Here is a 16931-nt window from a genome sequence, read left to right as displayed (position 1 = left end):
CTCCAGATGTTTTGGACTACAATTCCCATCTTCCCCAACTACTGGTCCTGCTAGCTAGGGATCATGGGAGTTGTAGGCCAAAACATCTGGAGGGCCGCAGGTTTGACATGCCTGCCCTAGAGATTCTTAAAGAACCAGCCCACTGGGCTGCTTCTCCTTTGTTCTGTGCTTGGTGTGCTCCCTCTGCTGATGGACTGGCAAGGTGGCATGGGCAATACTCAGTTCATCAGGCCCAAGGACAGCACCTGTGAGGGTCCTGCCTCTGGTTCTGTGGGCCTAGGTGCTGTGCCTCTCTTGGGCCCCTGATCAGGTAACACCAGTCCCAGAGCCAGGAATCTGGTTCAGCTCCTTAGCCAGTAGCTCTGCAGCCTTTTCATTTAGTATCCATCATCCCATGCTACCAGGATTGTTGGTCAGGGAAGGGAATGTGCCCCTTGGACTGCAAAAGGTGTGTGCGCGCGTTCGTGTCTCACTGTGCAAGTGTTTTGGTGACTTTCTTCAAGGTGTTAAGACTGAACATCCTGCTCCTTTCCTTTCTAATGTTGTTATGTATTGAGCAGTTTGTCTCAACCAGGTATCGCTGGCAGCTTCAGCCAGTGCAGATTGGTTGGCCATTGAAGGAAGCCAGCCTTTCTGTGGGGATGGCTTGAATCTTTGGCTCCTGCATCAGACATGTGTGGATCCCGACAAGAGATCCCCCTCACTCTGTGCTCACATACTCAGGTGCTTCCATATAAAGGAACTGTGTGATGCTTAAAAATCAGTACTAGTCAGACAAAACTGTTATAGGAAGTAGAAGGGGGCCTGACAGATTTCAACAGGGGGAAATGAATGAGGATAAATTCCCTGTCCAAAGGCTTTGTCCTCAATAATTCTGTTTCCTCGTCCGTCCTTCTGCCCTCTCCAGAAATACATAGCTTCCATTTATTTTACAGAAGAAGAAGAAATGGCAGTGCTGGTGGTATTATTGACCTAAAGATTGGTGGGAGTGAAAGGGGGGCAGGCTAATCCGATGATGTTGAAGCACTGCATTTGTTTTTCCTATCCCCTTTCCCCCCTGAAGCTGTAATGATGTCTTCCTCATAATGAATGATCTTGGGAGGGGAGAAAGCTGTATTGGAGGGGATAGTGGCTGCGGCTTGAGAAATTAGTTTTACGCGTGTCAGGCTTCGGAGAAACATTATGTCATTCTCATTTGCACTGCTTGAGGATGAGCTCATTGGGGAGGAGCCTCCGTGAATCGCAGCTGTGCCAGTTCAGCCTGTAGTGATTAGCATTCTCTGCGCTCACTAGCAGAACAGAATAAGGAGGAGGAGGAGAAAAAGGGAAGCTGCATTATAAATTATTTAAAAACCTACAGATAAGTGTGTGTGTTTTTTTTAAGTAATCATAAAACCCACAACAGATTCAAATTTCCAATCAAAAGAATTCGAGCAACTATTTTTCTTGTTACTGTAGGCTGGAAGGGATTGAGTTCTGTCTCTAAGAGGACGAAAGCTGAGCCCTGTATATTGCACCCAACTTTCAGCCCTAACTACTGATTTGGGTGATCTTCTTGGTACAGTGAGGCTTATCATTTATATTGCTCTTCATCCCTCTCCCCTCCCTTCCCCCCCAATCGATATGATAATCTTACTGGATAGATATCCTGAACTTTTTAGATTATCTTTCTTTTTTCCCCTTTTAGAAGGAAAAAATAGATTGCATTTTGGATTTTGTAACCAGTGAAGCTTGGCACCTTAGCCCAGTGCATCTGAAATATGGTGTGTGCTGTGAATATGGGTGTCTCAGGATCTCCCAAATAGCTTAGTGTTAAAAGCTATGTAATGGAAGGTAATACTGTGCTGAGCATTTAAACAAAAACTGATTTGGATTGGGGGGAAAGAGGTAACAGAATCTGAAAATGAGGAGTGTTTCAAAGAAGTAGGAGAGGGGGGGGATTAAAGAATCAGGAACTAGAAATAAGAAAGGGAAGTTGAAATGGACGGAGAAGTCCTATATTGAAAGATGACTGTAAGGGCTTGTGGGAGAGGCTGAGGACCCCTCTAGACTGGTGGGGATTGGGGTGTCTTCCGCAACATGTCACTGATGCAATAATAGTGCATTCGTGGTGGATTTATACTGGACCATCATTCTGCTTTGTAGTTGTTCTGCAATGCTTCTCCAATTTTGCAAATGGTATTCAAAGTGGGATTACTTATAACTGCCCAGATACCATCATGAAAATGAAACATCAAGAATGCACATTAAAAGGGATGTTTGGAGGGGTCCAGGGGGGCTGTCCAGGGGTAAATCTGGAGAAGTAGCTTCAGCTTGTAAAGGTACCACAGTTATTAAAGAGAGGAAACAGAGAGGAAACTGGTGTTCACAGAGCAGCAGAAGTCAGTGAAAATTTGTCTATTCACAAATTGGGGTGCTGTTTATAAACTCCTAGAGGGCAGGTGCGTTCATCCTAGAGACACTGTTTCCAGAACAAGCATAATTTACTTTTCAAATAATTGTCCCTTTTCTTGTCATATTTATGATCTTTATAGAGATTAAACTATTGAGGTTTTTTAGGGTTGGCGGTGGGGATAGAACGTTGTAGTTTTCTGATATCTCTGTCAGGAAGGTAGACTTTTTCCAGTCCGTTAGTGAAGGAGGCTCCACATTTTAGATACAGTGGTGCCTCGCTTAACGAATGCCCTGCTTAACGAAATTTCCGCTTAACGAAAGGATTTTTCGAGCGGAGGTTGCCTCGCTAGACGAATTCGTTTTATGAAAAATTCGTCTAGCGAATCGCGGTTTCCCATAGGAATGCATTGAAATTCAATTAATGCGTTCCTATGGGCAAAAAAATTTCAAAATTTTTTTCAATGCATTCCTATGGGATTCGCTAGACGAATTTTTCGTTATAAGAAAAGACCCGTGGAATGAATTAAATTCGTCTAGTGAGGCACCACTGTAGTAAACTTCATGTACACTTAGGTTTCCCTCAACAAACTTGTAAAGTGTGAGTGACAGACATAGTTGCATCTTAAACAACCATATACACCTCTCTTGGTATTTTACAGTTTGCATGTTGCCTGAGTGAACTAGTGGTGTCATATTGTTTTATTTACCACAAAGCAGCAAGACTCTTAAGCGTGTTCACGAGGGCCAAACTACACATTACACACACGACACCAACCTGATTGTACATTTTATAGAGAAGGGAAAAGGCAATTTGGAGCAGAGAAATTGTAGTGAGATCATTAACCTTACCCTCCCCCTTGCTGTTTCCCTGGTTCCTAACATGAAATGTGAATTTTGAACCCTGGGATAGGGTAAGCTGCTGACGACAGGGTCATTTGGAGTGCAGAAAAGTGATAGGAAAGGGTTGAGCATGCACACATACCCGTGCTCTTTTTACTTTTTTTTTTTTTAGGGGGAAAGCAGTGGGTGGGAGGGTGAGGTGCTTAATCTTTCCCGAACATGTGCAAATCTCCTATGAAATGTGCCTCTCTTTTTAACACCAACCCAGTCTGCTTCTGGATTTAAAGCTCAGCTGGAGAACATGAATTAAGTCTGCAATCTTATATAAAGCCTTCCTTGGAGTAAGCCCCATTTAACACTCTTCTCCTGCCCTGTTCCTTCACCACTACCAGTTCTCCTTGCAAGTATCTCTTCTCCATCCCTGCATTTGTTTTCTGAGGAAAGCTCAGGATAGAGTGGGAACCCCATTTTTAATATCTACTTCCACCCCAAATCGGACGATACAGAGGCCCCTTTTCTGTTAAGAATTTTAATTTATTTGAACTGATACAGATCAGGGCCTGCTGGGTCAAGGCTAGTCTAGCATCCTGTTTCACAGTGGCCAGCCAAACACCTAAAAAAGCAGAATTTGAACACAAGCCCCCTCCCCACCTGCAATTCCCATCAACTGGCATTCAGAGGCACAGTGCCTCTCACCACGAAGGGAGAACAAAGCCATTATGCTAGTATCCATTTTTATTGCTATAATGTCATTTTCAACAGTAGGCAAGTATTTTAAAAATAAGTATTTTTAAATGGGAAATACAGCTTTTTATAGATGATCCTTCCTTCCTTCCTTCCTTCCAAAAAAAAAAAGTAACAAGTTAATGTTCTGGAGCAAAATTATAATCCAAACTACTGGGCTAAAGGCATCTTTTTCTAAGAACACAAATATTTGTTTTGATTCAAAGTGTGAACGCAATTTTTTAAAAAGAGTAGAAACAAAATATGTTTGCAACCTTCTGTTGCTGTTCTGTCTGGATTTTGGTTATCTTTAAAAGTAAATTATATAAAACCAACAGTCTTTGCTTGCCTATGGGTGTGCAAACATTTTGGGGTCAAGCTCCACATTTGCTCAGGGTGAAGTGGGGGCGCCCTCCCCTCTCCCTATTTCTTACACACACAGAGACACTTCTCTCCTGTTGATAAGCAGGTTCATGTGGAAGTCAATAGTCCTTCATATACCCACATCCCATCCTATATAGGGCTTTGAATGTTACACGCTTTGAACTGTGCCCAGAAACAGACAGGGAAGCAGTGAATCTGCGCTAAAGATGTTTTCTGGCCCACTAGTCCTGCTTTGTAATCTGAGCCAATAGCACTTCAAGTCTTCAAAGGCAGTCCCAATGTGCAACACAATTGCGGTAGCCTAATCCCAACTCCTATTGAGATTGTAAACGGCTTTTCCAGCCTAGTCTTAATACCCCCCAGCAGTGCACTATGAATTTTCCTGCCACTCAGCAGATTTGCATACAATGTTTGCCGCATTGTGAGCCAACTCAGTATTGATAATTCAGTAAATGTTAATGGGAAGGGTATACTGAAAGCAACCATCAACCTTGACTTAAGTACATTATCAAACATTGTGTCTGAAAGGCATTAGTCCGTAGGGATCACTCTCGGGCTTTGGAAAGATAGAAGCTTCACTACATCGTAACACCGTGTGAAGCAAATTTTCCTTTCTCTACCCTATGCTTAAAATGATTGCCATTCATTAGTCAACTCCGTGTTAAAGGGCACTATGTTTGCCTTGAGGCTACTTTGTCTAATTAGCTTCATGGGAAATTAAGAAGGTGCTGTTGTGTTTTTTGCATTTCCCCCCTTTGAATTTCATGTTGTTACTACTCTTCAGTTACAGAGTAAATACTGCTACTGCTTTGACAGATACTTGAGGGTAAAACCTGCTGCCTATTTGTAATGTTCTTTATGCTGAAATCAGGACTGAACTTTGTGCTATTCAGGAAGTGTGTTAACAATCTCCTTCTTCTGTTCTAATCAAACATGATGCTTTTTGTTCTTCCTTTTCAATTAAAACCCAAAATTATTAGGTGATGTATTCGTGTATCTGCAGTGCATCATGTAATCTGGTCTTGATTGAGAGGCTGCCTGGTTGTTGTTTTTTCCTGAGCAGTCAACAGGAACATAGAAAGTTGCCTTACAGTGAGCCAGACTATTGTTCTATCTAGCTTAGTACTGTCAACACTGGCTGGCAGCTGATCTCCAAAGTCTCAGGTGGGTGCCTTTCCCTACCAGGAGGTGCCAGTATTACTGAACCTTGGAATTTTCTGTATGCAAGACAGATGCTCTGCCACTGAGCTCTGACCATAGAGACACCATAGTACCTTGAGACCTCAAGCAGACATAAGAGACATCCTTCACTGTGTTAATGCATAAAAACTTCAGTCCATGTCTGCTAAGTCCCTTTGATGCCTAACTGTGTTGGATTGCCACCCAATATGTTCTTGGTGATGATCCTACATCTTTGGTACTCTTTTGCACCTGAAACACATCTAAGTCGGAGCCAAGAGATATTGCTAGACTTTCTGTTTATTTAAGTCAGCATTCCCTGGACCAAGTTGATGCTAATGAGGCCTTGGCTTATCTGTTTTATCCACTTTTGTCAAAACAGTTTAGGTTTCTGCTCTTTACAGAGCTTCTGAGCAGGTAGAATTTGGAATATCAACAACATTATTGTTTCCCCAGCCAGCCTGCGTTTCCTGCTGATGTAGATCTTTCTTTTCCTTCGCTTTCCATTTCAGAAAATCTTTGGAAGAACTGGATATGGATAAAGTCACAGCAGCTATGGTCCTAACCAGTTTATCCACCAGCCCTTTGGTCCGCAGCCCTCCTGTCCGACCCAATGGTAAGCACTGTATTCCTACTGACAAGAGATCGTGAAAAGTGGTAGGGATAGTGAACTTAAATTTCATAAGTGGCTGCAATTCATGAAGCATGTATGTCTAACTATAGTAAGTATCCATCTGTTGCACTGGGAACATATAGAAAAATAAATCATATAAACCAGGGGTCCCTAAACTAAGGCCCGGGGGCCAGATGCAGCCCAATTGCCTTCTAAATCCGGCCCACGGACAGTCCGGGAATCAGCATGTTTTTACGTGAGTAGAATGTGTCCTTTTATTTAAAATGCATTTCTGGGGCCTGCCTGGTGTTTTTACATAAGTAGAATGTGTCCTTTTATTTAAAATGCACCTCTGGGTTATTTGTGGGGCATAGGAATTTGTTCATTCCCCCCCCATATAGTCCGGCCCCCCACAAGGTCTGAGGGACAGTGGACCAGCCCCCTGCTGAAAAAGTTTGCTGACCCCTGGAAACCATTATGCTATTAGGGGACCTTGTGATCAATGCATTGTTCATGAGTCACTTTTTTCTGAACAAGGGGGTGGGGAGTAATTTTGAGCAGACAAACAGCAGAGAGGGAGATATTTAGGCACTCCTTTCCCTCCCCGGTTTTTCCTCTCTGGGTAGAAGCTTCTAGGCAGTTTTTAATTTAAAAACAAAACAAAAAGAGAGAGAAGGGGGGCATGAAACTTGCTGCTGTGTGTAACAGGTAGCATATAAGATCAAACTGACATTCTTCTTTAAATAAGACAAAGAATAACAAAGAAGATGGCAGGAAAACAAGAATCAGACTTACTCTCTCTTTGTTTGTTTCAGCCTCATTCTATCAGGCTTTCTTCTCTTTTCAAAATTTTGTTCAAGTATAAATCTTTTCTTTTAAAAAAAAGAAAGATAAAGAGAAGTTAAAAAGCCAGAGAACACAGAAACGCCATAATTATGACTGAGCGTTACATTTGAATGATAGGTGCTTTTTTCACCCCTTTAGCTTCTGTGGACAAACAGCATTTAAAACTATCCTCGACTTACTTATTTATTATATAAAATTTACATGCTGCTTGATTGTAAAAAAATACACACATAACTCTGATACCAGCTGTGCTATGTGTGTATAAATTAGTGAAAGGATTGCAGTACTCCCAGGTATAAACTCTTCACACATTTACAGCTGCAGGACTGTTGCCAACATTCTCTTCTAAAAAACTGATACAGTGGTACATCAGTTCTCAAATGTAATCCGTTCCGGAAGACCATTTGACTTCCAAAACGTTCAAAAACTGAGGCACAAAGGGCTTGCTGCAAGTTAAATTGAGAAAATTGAAAACACACAGTGAAAGCTATTCAACTTCCAAGGCACGTTTGAAAACAGAAGGATTTACTCCCGTGTTTTCGATGTTTGAAAACCGAAACATTCAGCTTTTGAGATGGTCAAAAACTGAGGTACCACTGTATTGAGTTGCTTTGGTCCAGGGGTAAACAGAATATTATCCTCCAGATGTTGTTGAACTACAGTTCCCATCATCCTTGAATTGTTGCCCAACACATCCGGGGGGGGGGGCTACCATGTTGGCTGCCACTGCTTTATCCAGTGCTGTTCAACTTTAATTCACTTTCCTTTCCTTTTGATCTCACGAATTTCTAGAATCCTTAAATGGATCTTGGAAAGAAGGAGGATTCGTGCCTTCGAGTACCAGCAGCAGTGGATATTGGAGCTGGAGTGCTCCAAGCGACCAGTCAAACCCATCCACCCCTTCGCCCCCTCTTTCTGCCGACAGCTTCAAACCATTTCGACTGCCCTCCCAGACAGATGACGGCATTGACGAAGCTGAAACTAGTAGTCTCCTCTTTGATGAGCCCATTCCTAGGAAGAGGAAGGTGAGCCCAATATTGACTTCATAGGAGACTCAAGCTTATGTGGTACCCTTGGGGTTAATTTACAAACCTGAGGGGTGCATTGTTTCCTAAGGGATAGTATATTCACTGTTTGCTCCAAGATGTTGGCATGCTTTTTAAGTGTCCAACCCTGGGGCTTATTGACAAAGTGCCACAGTCAACTTGTCATGGTTTCTCCTCTCTCTTCTGCCACATCGACGTAGGTCTCTTACCATCTAGTTCAAATATAAGTAATCAAAGGCATTATCCATCTTAAATTAAGTTACAGTGAAAAGTTTGAGCACAGAAAATAACTTGTCTTTTTGAAATAACAGAGATTCCACACTGGAGTGGAATGGAATATTACATCTCTCCCTTTTCACTTTGCAAGTTACATACATACATACATACATACATACATACATACATACATGTGTGTGTGTGTACAGGCGAAACTTGGAAAATTAGAATATCGTCGAAAAGTGCATTTATTTCAGTAACGCAACTTAAAAGATGAAACCAATATATGAGATAGATGCATGACATGCAAAGCAAGATATGTCAAGCCTTTATTTGTTGTAATTGTAATTATTTGTCGTTAGGCGGGTCAATTATAAATGGAATGTAATTAATAAAATGTAATAGCAAGGTTTATTTTTGTTTATTTTTGTATTATTGAAACTATTTGTTTTATTACTGTGGAATTTCCAAAAGAAAGCATTTGTAAAAATTAAAATAAAAATTAAAAAAATGAAAAATGAAATAAATGCACTTTTCGACGATATTCTAATTTTCCGAGTTTCACCTGTATATGTAACTGCATGTGGTGCCAATAAGGATGTCATCTTATTTTAAACAATCTCTGGGTGCATTCCTGTAAACCCCCTAGTGCAGCTGTGGGGGCTTCCTTCAAACAAAGCATATCCCCCCCCCCCCTGCAGAGGATCACTTGGGGAAAGTGTTTTGACTCCAAACCACTTCCTCAAAATGGACTTCAAAGGGCTCATTGTAAACACTGATAATCAAATCAGAGGTTATAGTAAGCTCCTTTCAAGGTGCATTCCTGGCATCAGTCACCTGATAGGCAGTGAAAGTACATCTTCAAAGGTGGTTATCAGTTGAACATATCTAATTCCCCATCCCTTTGGTAAGATTTTTTATTAAAAATGCTTTTTTAAAAAAATGCCTGATTAATCAGGAACACCAGAAACACTTATCTATCATCATCATCACAATTATTATTTATTAAATAGCTATCTGCCCAATGTAACCATTTTACATTATAGAAGTAACAATACAGATAAAAGCACCAATTAAAATGGGAAGGGAAACATTATAAAAAGACAATCAAAAGCCGTATGGAACAGAAGAGTTTTACAGCTATGGTAGGTAATGAGCAGCCCAGCCTAATCTCTCTAGATGTCTCTTGGTCATGGGACATCCATATCAAGGCCTCTGAGAGTCATAGATTTTAGGCAGGTTCATATAGGAGATGGTGGGTCTTGCCTACAAACTGTTTAGGGCTTTATAGGTAAGAAGAAGCACCTTGAATTGTGATTGAAAACAAACTGGAAAACAGTGCAATTGCTGTAGGACTAGTGTTATATGATCCATAAAGCACTCACCAGACAAATGGTTGCCATATTTTAGTTGATTAGAAAAAAGATCTAATAAGTTAATTAAACATGGCAGCCCTAAGGTGGATCAAGACACCGGGGGGGGGGGGGAGAGAGACGGGACACGCTATAAATAAGTCAGATCGTTATAACAAAAGAAAGAAATCTCTATGGAAAACCTCGTTTTAAAATTTTGTGTTCTCTAGCGCCATCTGGTGTTGCATGTTTATAGTGCATTCAAATCGCTGTATCTTTACTAATGGAGCAGAGTCCCTAGTGTGTTCCTTAATTCTTGGTGCTAGATAGCCCTGGCATCATGATGAAGCCTAATGTTTTTTGGGGGGGAGAGTTTATGTGGCAACATACCACAAATTGGCAGTCTCAGTTTTACTTTACTAGAGAAATGAATAAATTATCCACACTTTTCCTAGAGTCTGCCATGATATACTATTATAAAACTTTAAAAGGTACTTTTTCTGCTTCCCTAGGAGTGCCTTTTTTGGTCAAGCAATAGAACAGTTCTACATTGAAAACCACAAACGTTGTACTCAGTGCAGTACACATAATTTACCTAAAAACCTGTAAAAGTGAACACATGGGAACAGTCACTTGAAAGATGCCATACTAATTACTTCTGTATTAGCGTTAAGCAGAAATTTACAAAATGGTCCAATTTATGATACATAGAAGTCAAGCAGATGTGTGAACAAATTAATTAATCTGTATTCTGTCATTGATTATTATTTTTCAGAATTCCATGAAGGTGATGTTTAAATGCCTTTGGAAAAACTGTGGAAAAGTACTGAGCACAGCCGTCGGTATTCAGAAACACATCCGGACCATTCACCTTGGGTAAGAAAACTACTGTCCCTTCTATCTGGGAAAAGACTGATATCCAAATCCATTTTACTCAGAAATAACCCTAATTGATTTCACTTGGATTTATATCCCTAAGCAACAGAGCTTGCTTAGAATCAACCGCTTAGCTGTGGTATCTCAGTTCTAAACTTTCAGATTGATAAACATTTTGAAAAAAATTCTATGGGCAGTTTCCATATTATGTCAGGATATCTTTTCACCTGTATCAAAGTTGTTTCTAAAGTGATTATGAAGATGTCATGCAGGTCTAGTACTCGCGTAACGCTAAAGCTAAACAGTGGCTCAACATGAATAAGCAAATGTGAGCTAAGCCATGCTTTGGCTTAGTGTGTCATCTCAATCTGTGCTCGTGGTTTGCTCTTTCCAGAAAAACCACAAGCTGTAACCAATGTTTGTCCTATGGTTTAAAACAGGCATCCCCAAACTTCGGCCCTCCAGATGTTTCGGACTACAATTCCCATCTTCCCTGACCACTGGTCCTGTTAGCTAGGGATCATGGGAGTTGTAGGCCAAAACATCTGGAGGGCCGCAGTTTGGGGGTGCCTGGTTTAAAATCCGTGGTTTGTCTGGGGGAGCCTCACTGTAACTCATTCCAGTCATAATAAGTCATTATTTATTGTGACCCATTAGCTTTTAAATTCTAGTGCCCCTTTATTCTGCCTCTGAGGCATACATGCCTTGCATGCACACATCAACAAAATGACACAGAAAGCCCACAGCCAAATGAAGAAGATATCTTAATATTGGTCCAACTGTCAGTTATAAAAGTTGTATGTCACATCAGCTACAAAAGATGAGAAATGTAACTTTTTGCATCTTCCCATATACTAACATCACAATTCTACTTTACTGCAGTTAATTTAATACGCTACAAATAACTTCTTGGTCTCCACTTGATTTAGGCGTGTGGGAGAGTCCGACTACAGTGATGGAGAGGAAGATTTTTACTACACAGAGATACGCCTCAACACTGATTCTGTAGCTGATGGGTTAAGTAGCTTGTCTCCCGTCTCCCCGTCTCTAGCATCTCCTCCTCCTTTTCCATCACAAGATGTGAGCAAAAGTGACCTGTCATGTGCCAAAACAGATGTGAAAGGGATGACACCTCTAAGCCGCTCGGCTCCTACCAATCTCTACCTCGTTCACTCTGACCATGCTTACCAGGTAAGATTCTTTTCCCCGTAAGGGTTACTTGCTCAGTGTAATGGGAAGCCCATGGTTTCTAATGTGAATGAGCCATGGCAAACATCAGTCTTGTGTGTTCACCTTCCCCTCCTTTTCTACTCTTATCATGGACAAGAAGCTTTTGATTATTAAGCAAACCACAGTTCAGTGTGACGTCTGAATTTTAGGAAATGTGGTTTGTTCAAACTATGGCTTCCTTCTACTGATCTATGGGGTGGGGGAATCCAGACTATTTATTAGAATCTATTCTTTTCTAATGTTACCATTCCTTTCTTTATAAATGAAATCAAGACAGCTGAAATCAATTAAAACATTCAAATTGTCAATGACACCGTCTACCAAGCCCCAAACAAGCACAACATCAGAAACAAGCAGAGAGAAAATATAGGCACCTAGCAATTCACAAAAGAACAAAGGCTGGTCTGAAAAGCGAGTAGGCTGCCTGGGGTCTGAAGGCATAAAGTACTATAAACTAGCTATCCCCCCCTCTAGGAGAATATTTCAGAAACTTTACGCCATGATTGAACGACCTGTTTCTGATAGACTCTTGCCAAACCTCAGTCTACAAGGGCACCCATAAGCTGGGTGTTCAACAGCTTATGCAAGGTTATATATATATATGAGAGGGAATCGATCCATCACCATTTGCTCCAGTATACGTGTTTCCAATCCCTGTGCAAGTCTTGTAGAGGAAAAATCTGCAGCCCCTCAGAGAATTAAACTGCAAGTCAAACATGAGACGATAGTGTTACTGATATTTATTTAACTTCGTTGTTTTTTCTTTCTTTCAGCAATTGCAGTTAAATTCTGAAAGATCTCTGCATACTGCCTTCCCTCTTTTCCCCTCCCCATTCTTGCCTTGCAATTGCTGCATAAGCCCTGACTTTTTGACTTGTTTCAAAATGATGCCAGATAGCACCCTGTGCTTGCTCATGTTTATTAACTGTTCTTTTCACCATTTCATGATAGTTTCTGTGAGAAACTAGCTAATGTCATTTTCTCTCCCACCCACTCTGGTGTTTGTTTCCCCCTAAAGTGCTGCTTCTGTGATATCTGATTTTTTTAAAAAAAAACCAAAAACCAGTATTGGGTCTGCATATATTGGAAAACCGTTCATTCCTCATGAATTATTGTGAATGCAATTCTTCTTTCTGCTTGCAATACATATCATTAGACATCCTCCCTGTACCCCTCAGAGAACTGCATGAAAAGTACAGTGGGCAGGGAAGGGCCATAGCACAGTAGCATCTGCTTGGCGTGCAGGAAGTCACAGGTTTAGTGCCAGCTAGGACTGGGAGACACCCCCAAACTGAAACCCTCTGTCAGTCACTGTTGGCAGTACTAACCTAGACGGACCAGTGCTGTGACTCTGTACTCCTATGTTCAAAATAATCTCTTTCCAAAACTTGATACCCAGTTTACGGTCCTTAGTATAAGACAGTTTGCAACATAATTCTGTAGAACAGAGATGTTCCTCCTTAACTGACTGCTGTTTTTTAAAACAGGCCACAGCTCCTGTGAACATTCCAGGAACAACAAAGTTCACTCCCAATGGAAATAGCTTTAGCATCTCCTGGCAATCGCCCCCAGTTACCTTCACTGGCATTCCAGTAAGTAGAAAACCAACAAAATAGAACAACGGGAGGTTTTCTTTATACCCGGGATTCAGAATCGCTGTCCCTCCAGATGTTGCTGGACTCCAACTCCCAACAGCCGTAGCCAGCATATGGACCATTGTCATGGAAGATGGGAGCCGCAGTTCAGCAACATCTGGAGGGCCACAGGTTCACTATCCCTGCTTTTATATTGCGGTACAATTGCTGGAAGCAGGCGCCGTTGTCTTTTGTCCAGGTGAACATTCCTTTGTAGCAGTGCTCTGTCCTCTTCCACCTGCCCTGCCCAAATCTGTAATTTGTGGGTGCATTGTTGAGATCAAGAGAGTCTAGTGGGAGCTGAGTAGAAAGACTGGCAAATGAACACAGTATTCCAGCTGTGAATCAACTAGTCCCTGCTGCCAGCTGCTTGCATTTTGGACCTTACATTGATGCTTCTTACTATAACAGGCAGTATCAAAGTGTTTCTCCTCTGGCACCATGATCCTGAATAGGTGATGCTCCCCAAAGTTATAACAGTTAATTCTGACGTCCTCCGGTCTATTGGATTTGTAAGCCGCATAGGACACTGGCTTGATGGTTTCTCCTCTTCTCTTCCCTTCCCTGCATTATTTTTGTTGACATGTGGTCCATTGTAATCCCATATTGCTTTCTATCATTCTTCTGCCCAGCTGCTTATAGCCCCTTTGTTTGCCATTTCTCCCTGCCTTGCATTTCTCCAACACAAATGGCTCCTATAAGTAAATTATGTTCTAATTTTTATTAAAATGATTGTTCCACCATTTAAGTGATTGCCATCAGAGCATAACTCTCCTTTTCCATATCTAAGTGTTTTACCTAAGGCCACACGTTCTGAATTTTCCATTTCCTGCAAATGCACAAAGCCTCTGCTTACTGACAGTGTGAATTAGGCACCGATAAGGTACTGCCCGCTTCTTCCCTCTCTTCACCAAGTGTATCACAAAAGCCTCTTACTGTCAACCTTTGGCATGTCTTGGAGGTTTTCTGTAGAGTCTGTGGTCTCCTGCTGAGCTGATAAAAAATGAAAGTAGCTGAATCAATTACATTGCTTTCTGCCAATGAATATTTATTAAATTCTATCAAGGAACAGCTAGCGGTGAAAGGCATCATGCTGGTAGCAATTTGAACAAGAGACTCTTAACAGAACATGCTGCGCATAAAATACTCCCAAAATTTGATTTCATGACAATACGGTTGATCTAGAATAATTATAAAGGTGGCTTGTTCTCTGTGGCGCTGTAGAAAATTGGCTGAAGTAGCACAAGAAATCCAAGATTCTTATTAGTCACTCTGTAAACCAGATATTGAAGGCAACTGGATTATGCATGTAGGTATTCGGGGAGCTTCAAGCAATGCCAGTGATCTTTTGCCTATAATGACTTACCATTCCCAACAAAATTAAACCAAGTAAATAGTTCAAGTGAATTAGAAAGTGCATGATTTTTGAAATTAAAAATACAACAAAACAGTTTAATATAAAGGATTTTCCGGTTTTCGTAGCAATACTAAAATGCACATTTAGATAAACATAATGCCGTGTGTTTCAAAGCATTTGTATTGTTTCAAAGTACTTTTTAAAATCACAGCTATGTGATTTTGGCATGTGTTACATTTAACTCCTAGGATGGTGCCATAGCTTCTGCTAGCACAATTTAGTTGAATACGGTCGAAAGATTATAAGGAATCAATATCATTGTCTGGAGCATTTTCCCATTTCACTGTAGTTTTCTAGACGAGTCCATATATTAGGCCAGAAACTAATAAAATGTTGAAGCTGAATAATGAAAGCATTAATCCTGAATTTCTCTTGGAATATACAGGTGTGCCTTCAATGGCTTTTCTGGAGTGTTTGATAGCAGTCAATTTTTTTGCCCTAACTTTATATAGCAGGTCCAGGATGGTTGCAGGCATAAATCTCTTTGCAGTGTGCATTAAAATTTCACGGCATTGGTCAAACATTGATGAAGTTTTGATGAAGCTATATAGGCTCTTCTCGGAACAGGCTCGTTAATGGTCTGTCACTTGAGTAGCAGCCTCCGTGTTTACTGTGTGTTGAATGTCTTGTCCTTCTCACCCTATGATTTGGAATGTCCTAGGACCAAGTGCCAAAGGGACGTGGGTGGCGCTGTGGTCTAAATCACTGAGCCTCTTGGGCTTGCTGATTGGAAGGTCGGCGGTTCGAATTCCCACGATGGGGTGAGCTCCTGTTGCTCAGTCCCAGCTCCTGCCAACCTAGCAGTTTGAAAGCACGCCAAAAATGCAAGTAGATAAACAGGTACCGCTCCGGCAGGAAGGTAAACACCATTTCTGTGCGCTGCTCTGGTTTTGCCAGAAGCGGCTCAGTCATGCTGGCCGCATGACCTGGAAAAACTGTCTGCGGACAAACACCGGCTCCCTCGGCCTGTAAAGCGAGATGAGCAGTCATTCGCGACTGGACCTAACAGTCAGGGGTCCTCTACCTTTACCTTTAGGACCAAGTGCCAGAGATTCAAGTCCCCTGCTGGAAGATTAAAATGTGTTTTGCTTCTGTTGCAACTAGATATTGGTACTAAGAGAGTGCAGGAAGGTTCTGATTAAACCTAGGGAAGGCATATCAGTTGTGCATAAGTCATGAAGTCTTCCTTGAACATTTTAAAGGGAAGTTCAAATGGTCACCTGCTAGGGGTGGGTAGTGCTGGCTCATTCAAACTGTAAAGTCTACTGTTAGACTTCCCCTTGGCCCCATAGCTGCTGGTTCTGGTGGGTATCCCAGTCCCCATCTCTTCTCCTGCACCACCATTCATTTCGTTTTGATATTGGATACGCCAGAGAATTTGAGACAAGTGCAGTAGAAGAGGAATGAGGCAGAGGAACTGGAATAAATGTTCAGCAGGACAATGTAGCATAGTCCTACATGGAACCGTGCTAGTTCAGATATTTGTCAAAGGACACTGCATGTTCAGATGTTCCCTGTCACTTAACATTTCTTTCCATGCATATGGGTGGAGGTGGGGGGCTGAATTTTTTTTTTTAACATGGGACGCTTTCAGTTCTGCCATGTGCTCCGCTGAATGCTTGGCTTGGCTGTTGGAGGGCCAATGAGATGTAGCAGCCTTTAGGAAATGCAGTACATATAATCCATTGTGTCCCTTCCCATTGAAATTCTGTAATCAGAATTGTATTTTCATCTCTGCTTCTAGATTTCACCAACTCACACACGTCCTGCAGGGTGTGGAGAGCAGAAGCAGCAAATTCAGACCGTCCTGTCATCCCCTCCTAGACTGTCAGTTGGTCTAAGGTAAGAGATGTTTTGCTTCTGACAGCAAATCACTAAATTAATTGAGGGGGGGGGGAGAGACTGTAAATTATTTGTTTCCCCTCCATTACATATGTTTCGATGAAATTCTTTTCAATATAACTAGACAGCAAAATAATATTGAAAATGTTTTTAAATCATTATTGATACATTTTTCTGTTTACAAATCCCATTAAATTCTTTCTCAGTCCAGAAAAATAAGTACAAAGCCCATCTTCCGTCTCTTCTTAAAGAAAAGTTTGTGTCCACTGATTTGCTCCTTGGCTAGGAAATGAGAGGGGAAAGGGGAATATAACTTTGCTCCTTTTTTGGAGTTGAAAG

The 16931-nt window shown here is 41.4% G+C and overlaps 1 protein-coding gene and 1 long non-coding RNA gene across 5 annotated transcripts in view; one reads left to right on the top strand and one right to left on the bottom strand.

Annotated features, from left to right (window-relative positions):
* The window catches only part of LOC148684866 (uncharacterized), a 38985-nt gene that overhangs the window by 7756 nt on the left and 14298 nt on the right, over window positions 1-16931 (bottom strand). The window contains exons 2-5 of one of the 3 annotated variants that reach the window (XR_015951529.1): window positions 14270-14326; window positions 12324-12402; window positions 8072-8237; window positions 6929-7005 (exon numbers count right to left, since the gene is read on the bottom strand). This is a non-coding gene — a long non-coding RNA (uncharacterized LOC148684866). Of the gene's footprint in view, window positions 1-6928; window positions 7006-8071; window positions 8238-12323; window positions 12403-14131; window positions 14175-14269; window positions 14327-16931 lie in introns of those variants that run through there. The other 2 variants (XR_015951530.1, XR_015951531.1) reach the window with 2 other exon arrangements.
* The window catches only part of ZNF704 (zinc finger protein 704), a 56453-nt gene that overhangs the window by 26247 nt on the left and 13275 nt on the right, over window positions 1-16931 (top strand). Inside the window, exons 3-8 of one of the 2 annotated variants that reach the window (XM_035126040.3) lie at window positions 6033-6136; window positions 7772-8004; window positions 10369-10469; window positions 11399-11660; window positions 13187-13291; window positions 16495-16592. In XM_035126040.3, the coding sequence (XP_034981931.3) occupies window positions 6033-6136; window positions 7772-8004; window positions 10369-10469; window positions 11399-11660; window positions 13187-13291; window positions 16495-16592 (903 nt within the window). The remainder of the gene's footprint in view (window positions 1-6032; window positions 6137-7771; window positions 8005-10368; window positions 10470-11398; window positions 11661-13186; window positions 13292-16494; window positions 16593-16931) is intronic. The other variant, XM_035126042.3, reaches the window with a different exon arrangement.

This window comes from Zootoca vivipara, chromosome 8 (genome assembly GCF_965207765.1).
Source record: "Zootoca vivipara chromosome 8, rZooViv2.hap1.1, whole genome shotgun sequence".
NCBI classification, from domain to species: domain Eukaryota; kingdom Metazoa; phylum Chordata; class Lepidosauria; order Squamata; family Lacertidae; genus Zootoca; species Zootoca vivipara.
The sequence above is the reverse complement of the archived record's forward strand: the minus strand, read 5'-3'. Positions and strand labels throughout refer to the sequence as shown.